Source organism: Oncorhynchus masou, unplaced genomic scaffold (genome assembly GCF_036934945.1).
Source record: "Oncorhynchus masou masou isolate Uvic2021 unplaced genomic scaffold, UVic_Omas_1.1 unplaced_scaffold_1974, whole genome shotgun sequence".
NCBI classification, from domain to species: domain Eukaryota; kingdom Metazoa; phylum Chordata; class Actinopteri; order Salmoniformes; family Salmonidae; genus Oncorhynchus; species Oncorhynchus masou.
Window position 1 is genome coordinate 40001 of NW_027008466.1, and position 5000 is coordinate 45000.

General features: G+C 46.4%; 1 protein-coding gene across 1 annotated transcript in view; it reads right to left on the reverse strand.

The window, feature by feature from the left end:
* The window catches only part of LOC135532656 (alpha-actinin-1-like), a 62569-nt gene that overhangs the window by 15212 nt on the left and 42357 nt on the right, over positions 1-5000 (reverse strand). The window contains exons 10-12 of the mRNA XM_064960122.1: positions 4022-4169; positions 2857-3007; positions 179-287 (exon numbers count right to left, since the gene is read on the reverse strand). Of these exons, the coding sequence (XP_064816194.1) occupies positions 179-287; positions 2857-3007; positions 4022-4169 (408 nt within the window). The remainder of the gene's footprint in view (positions 1-178; positions 288-2856; positions 3008-4021; positions 4170-5000) is intronic.

The window sequence follows — 5000 nt, forward strand, 5'->3', positions numbered from 1 at the left end:
ATCTGTGTAACTCAAAGATTGGAGCAATGTTTATTGTACAAGGTCCAAGTCAAATAAATTAATCAAAATATTCATATAGTATTGGACAGTCATTCCACTGTGAAGAAGAGAACATATTCACATTATGTGGCCTTTGACCTTTCTAGCAATTCTAAGTTTCAGCTTCCTCCTACAGTACCTGCAGAGCTTCGCTGCGTTTCTGGGTCAGGGCTCCTAGGGCGTCCCATAAGTCACATATCCTCTGGCATCGACTGTTCACACTGGGGGAGTCATAGTAGTCTAGCTCACTGGGGGGGGGGGGGGGGCAAGAAAGAGACAGACGTTATATCACGCCAAATACAACAGGTGTAGTAGACCTTACAGTGAAATGCTGAATACAACAGGTGTAGTAGACCTTACAGTGAAATGCTGAATACAACAGGTGTAGTAGACCTCACAGTGAAATGCAGTGAAATGCTGAATACAACAGGTGTAGTAGACCTCACAATCAAATGCAGTGAAATGCTGAATACAACATGTGTAGTAGACCTTACAGTGAAATGCTGAATACAACAGGTATAGTAGACCTCACAGTGAAATGCTGAATACAACAGGTGTAGTAGACCTTACAGTGAAATGCTGAATACAACAGGTGTAGTAGACCTCACAATCAAATGCAGTGAAATGCTGAATACAACATGTGTAGTAGACCTTACAGTGAAATGCTGAATACAACAGGTATAGTAGACCTCACAGTGAAATGCTGAATACAACAGGTGTAGTAGACCTTACAGTGAAATGCTGAATACAACGGGTGTAGTAGACCTTACAGTGAAATACTGAATACAACAGGTGTAGTAGACCTCACAGTGAAATGCTGAATACAACAGGTGTAGATAGACCTTACAGTGAAATGCTGAATACAACATGTGTAGTAGACCTCACAGTGAAATGCTGAATACAACAGGTGTAGATAGACCTTACAGTGAAATGCTGAATACAACAGGTGTAGTAGACCTGACAGTGAAATGCTGAATACAACAGGTGTAGTAGACCTCACAGTGAAATGCTGAATACAACAGGTGTAGTAGACCTCACAGTGAAATGCTGAATACAACAGGTGTTGTAGACCTCACAGTGAAATGCTGAATACAACAGGTGTAGTAGACCTCACAGTGAAATGCTGAATACAACAGGTGTAGTAGACCTTACAGTGAAATGCTGAATACAACAGGTGTTGTAGACCTTACAGTGAAATGCTGAATACAACAGGTGTAGATAGACCAGTGAAATGTTTACTTACAAGCCTTTTAACCAACAATGCAGTTTTAAGAAAAATAAGTGGTAAGAAAGTATAACAAATGGTCAAAAGTTTGGACACCTTCTCATTCAAGGGTTTTTCTTAATGTTGCACTATTTTCTACATTGTAGAATAATATTTTATATATCATAGAATAATAGTGAAGACATCAAAACTATGAAATAACACATTTGGAATCATGTAGTAACCAAAAAAGTGTTAAACACATCATATGATTAGCTGTTCGGGAGTCTTATGGCTTGGGGGGTAGCCTTTTGGACCTAGACTTGGTTCTCCGGCACCGCTTGCCGTGTGGTAGCAGAGAGAACAGTCTGTGACTTGAGTGACTGGTCAATTTTTAGGGCCTTCCTCTGACACCGCCTGGTATAGAGGTCCTGGATGGCAGGAAGCTTGGCCCCAGTGATGGTAGTGCGTACGACCCAGTACCTGTGTAGTGCCTTGCGGTCGGAGGCCAAGCAGTTGCCAACCAGTCAGGATGCTCTCGATGGTGCAGCTGTAGAACATTTTGAGGATCTGAGGACCCATGCCAAATCTTTTCAGTCTTGTTGGTGATGTGGACACCAAGGAACTTGAAGCTCTCAACCTGCTCCACTACAACCCCGTCGATGAGAATGGGGGCGTGGCTCGGCCCTCCTTTTCCTGTAGTCCACGATCATCTCCTTTGTCTTGATCACGTTGAGGGAGAGGTTGTTGTCACTGAACTCCTCCCTATAGGCTGTCTCGTCGTTGTCGGTGATCAGGGTTCCACTGTTGTGTCGTCGGCAAACCGTTAACAACGATGACGTAGTGGTGGACGTTCGACTACAAAATGATTGATTCCCTCCCTCCCTCCACCCCTCCCTCCCTCCCTCTACCCATCCCTCCACCCCTCCCTCCACCCATCCCTCCCTCCCTCCCTCTACCCCTCCCTCTACCCATCCCTCCACCCCTCCCTCTACCCATCCCTCCCTCCCTCCCTCCCTCTACCCATCCCTCCCTCCCTCCCTCCTTCCCTCTACCCATCCCTCCACCCCTCCCTCTACCCATCCCTCCCTCCCTCCACCCCTCCCTCCCTCCCTCCACCCCTCCCTCTACCCATCCCTCCCTCCCTCCACCCCTCCCTCCCTCCCTCTACCCATCCCTCCACCCCTCCCTCTACCCATCCCTCCCTCCCTCCCTCCCTCTACCCCTCCCTCTACCCATCCCTCCACCCCTCCCTCTACCCATCCCTCCCTCCCTCCCTCTACCCATCCCTCCCTCCCTCCCTCCTTCCCTCTACCCATCCCTCCACCCCCTCCCTCTACCCATCCCTCCCTCCCTCCCTCCTTCCCTCTACCCATCCCTCCACCCCTCCCTCTACCCATCCCTCCCTCCCTCCCTCCACCCCTCCCTCCCTCCCTCTACCCCTCCCTCTTACCCCTCCCTCCCTCCCTCCCTCCTTCTTACCCATCCCTCCCTCTTACCCATCCCTCCCTCCCCCTCCCTACCTCTACCCATCCCTCCCTCTTACCCCTCCCTCCCTCCCTCTTACCCATCCCTCCCTCCCTCCCTCTCCCCCTAACTCCCTCCCTCCTTACTTTAACTCCTGAGCGATGGCAGCTATCTGCTCTACGCGGTCCTGGTGCGCGGCCAGGTCGCTCTCGAAGGCCTCGTGTTTCTTCAGCAGAGCCTTGATCTCAGACAGAGAGGCCGTTTCAAAGTCCCGCGCCTGCAGCATCTCCTCCTTACCTGCAGGGGGAGACACCCCTCACAGACATTACACATCAATATAAAGGCCTAATGGAAAATGGATGAAGTAAGTAAACTTATACAGAATCTGCAGTATGTTGAACAAAGCCTAAAGAGGATACATGTTGGAGGTGCTGCACACAGCGGTCTTCAATTCCATATCAAATCATTTATGGTTAAACAATCTGCAGTTGCTGTACATCCAGTTTTGGATTTATAAATGAATGATGTGTACTCATTGAGGGGTGGCAGGGTAGCCTAGTGGTTAGAAAGTTGGACTAGGAACCGGAAGGTTGCAAGTTCAAACCCCCGAGCTGACAAGGTACAAATCTGTCGTTCTGCCCCTGAACAGGCAGTTAACCCACTGTTCCTAGGTCGTCATTGAAAATAAGAATTTGTTCTTAACTGACTTGCCAAGTTAAATAAAGGTAAAATAAAAAAATAAACTCATTGATGACGTGCACTCATTGATTCTTGAAGAATATAACTTCATAACACCTCGTGAGTTTAGTTCAACTGTCACACTTCATGAGAACCCAACATATAAACTTGTTTTACTCCGATGTTTGTAAACAAAGTAAATGTAAACAAACACTACATCGCCTCCTCAAAACATGTTTAAAACTACAATTTTGATATCATGGCTGGTCAGTCCTTAAATCCATAGCTATGTACAGTATATTCATTCATGTATTTATTTATTTATTTATTTATTTATTCATTCATTCATTTATTCATGTATTCATGCATTCATTCGTTTATTCATGTATTCATTCATTCATTAATGTATTCAGTCATTCATTTATTCATTCATTCATTCATTTTTTCATTCATTCATTCATTCATTTATTCATTCATTCATTCATTCATTCATTTATTCATTCATTCATTCATTCTTTTGAGAGTGGAAGAAACAATGGAGGGGCAGAGTTTTTGTTATTGTTGTAACTGCGGATTGCCACTTTAAGGTCACAGTGTTTGTTTTCAATTCAAACGGTCAAAAGCTAATAGTACCTTCAGTCCAGGCTTCGTGGATGGCTGCTTTCTGCCGAAACTTCTCAGCCAGGTGGTCGAGTCTCTCCAGCCGGCGTATCTCGTTAAGGAGCCACTCCTCGTAACCCTTCTCCGCCCCCTCCAGGCCGCCCCACGCGTTAGACACGTCCTGCACAGAAACACAGTTTGACCTTCGGCTGCTGCTAAAGAACATTGACATTTAAGGAATATTTCAGCGAGTGCAGGTTTTCCTTTCACAGTTTTTTACTGAACAGAAATGCTGTAACACACAGCAGGTCAGCTGACAGCTAATACACAACGAAACAGACAGGATCCAACATCAGGCTCAGCGTGGTAGAGAGAGTAAGCATGTGGAGAGAGAGAGAGAGAGACAGAGAGAGCGACAGAGAGAACGACAGGGAGACAGAGACAGAGAGAGACAGAGAGAAAGAGACAGACAAAGACAGAGAGAAAGAGACAGAGAAAGACAGAGAGAAAGAGACAGAGACAGAGAGAGTGAGGGACAGAGAGAAAGAGACAGAGAGAGAGACAGAGAGAAAGAGACAGACAAAGAGAGTGAGGGACAGAGAGAAAGAGACAGAGAGAGAGAGACAGAGACAGAGAGAAAGAGACAGAGAGAGAGAGTGAGGGACAGAGAGAAAGAGACAGAGAGAGAGACAGAGAGAAAGAGACAGACAGAGAGAGTGAGGGACAGAGAGAAAGAGACAGAGAGAGAGAGACAGAGACAGAGAGAGTGAGGGACAGAGAGAAAGAGACAGACATAGATAGAGAGAAAGAGACAGACAAGAGATAGAGAGAGAGAGACAGAGACAGAGAGAAACAGAGATAGAGAGAAAGAGACAGACAGAGAGAGTGAGGGACAGAGAGAAAGAGACAGAGAGAAAGAGACAGACAAAGAGAGTGAGGGACAGAGAGAAAGAGACAGAGAGAGAGAGACAGAGACAGAGAGAAAGAGACAGAGAGAGAGAGTGAGGGACAG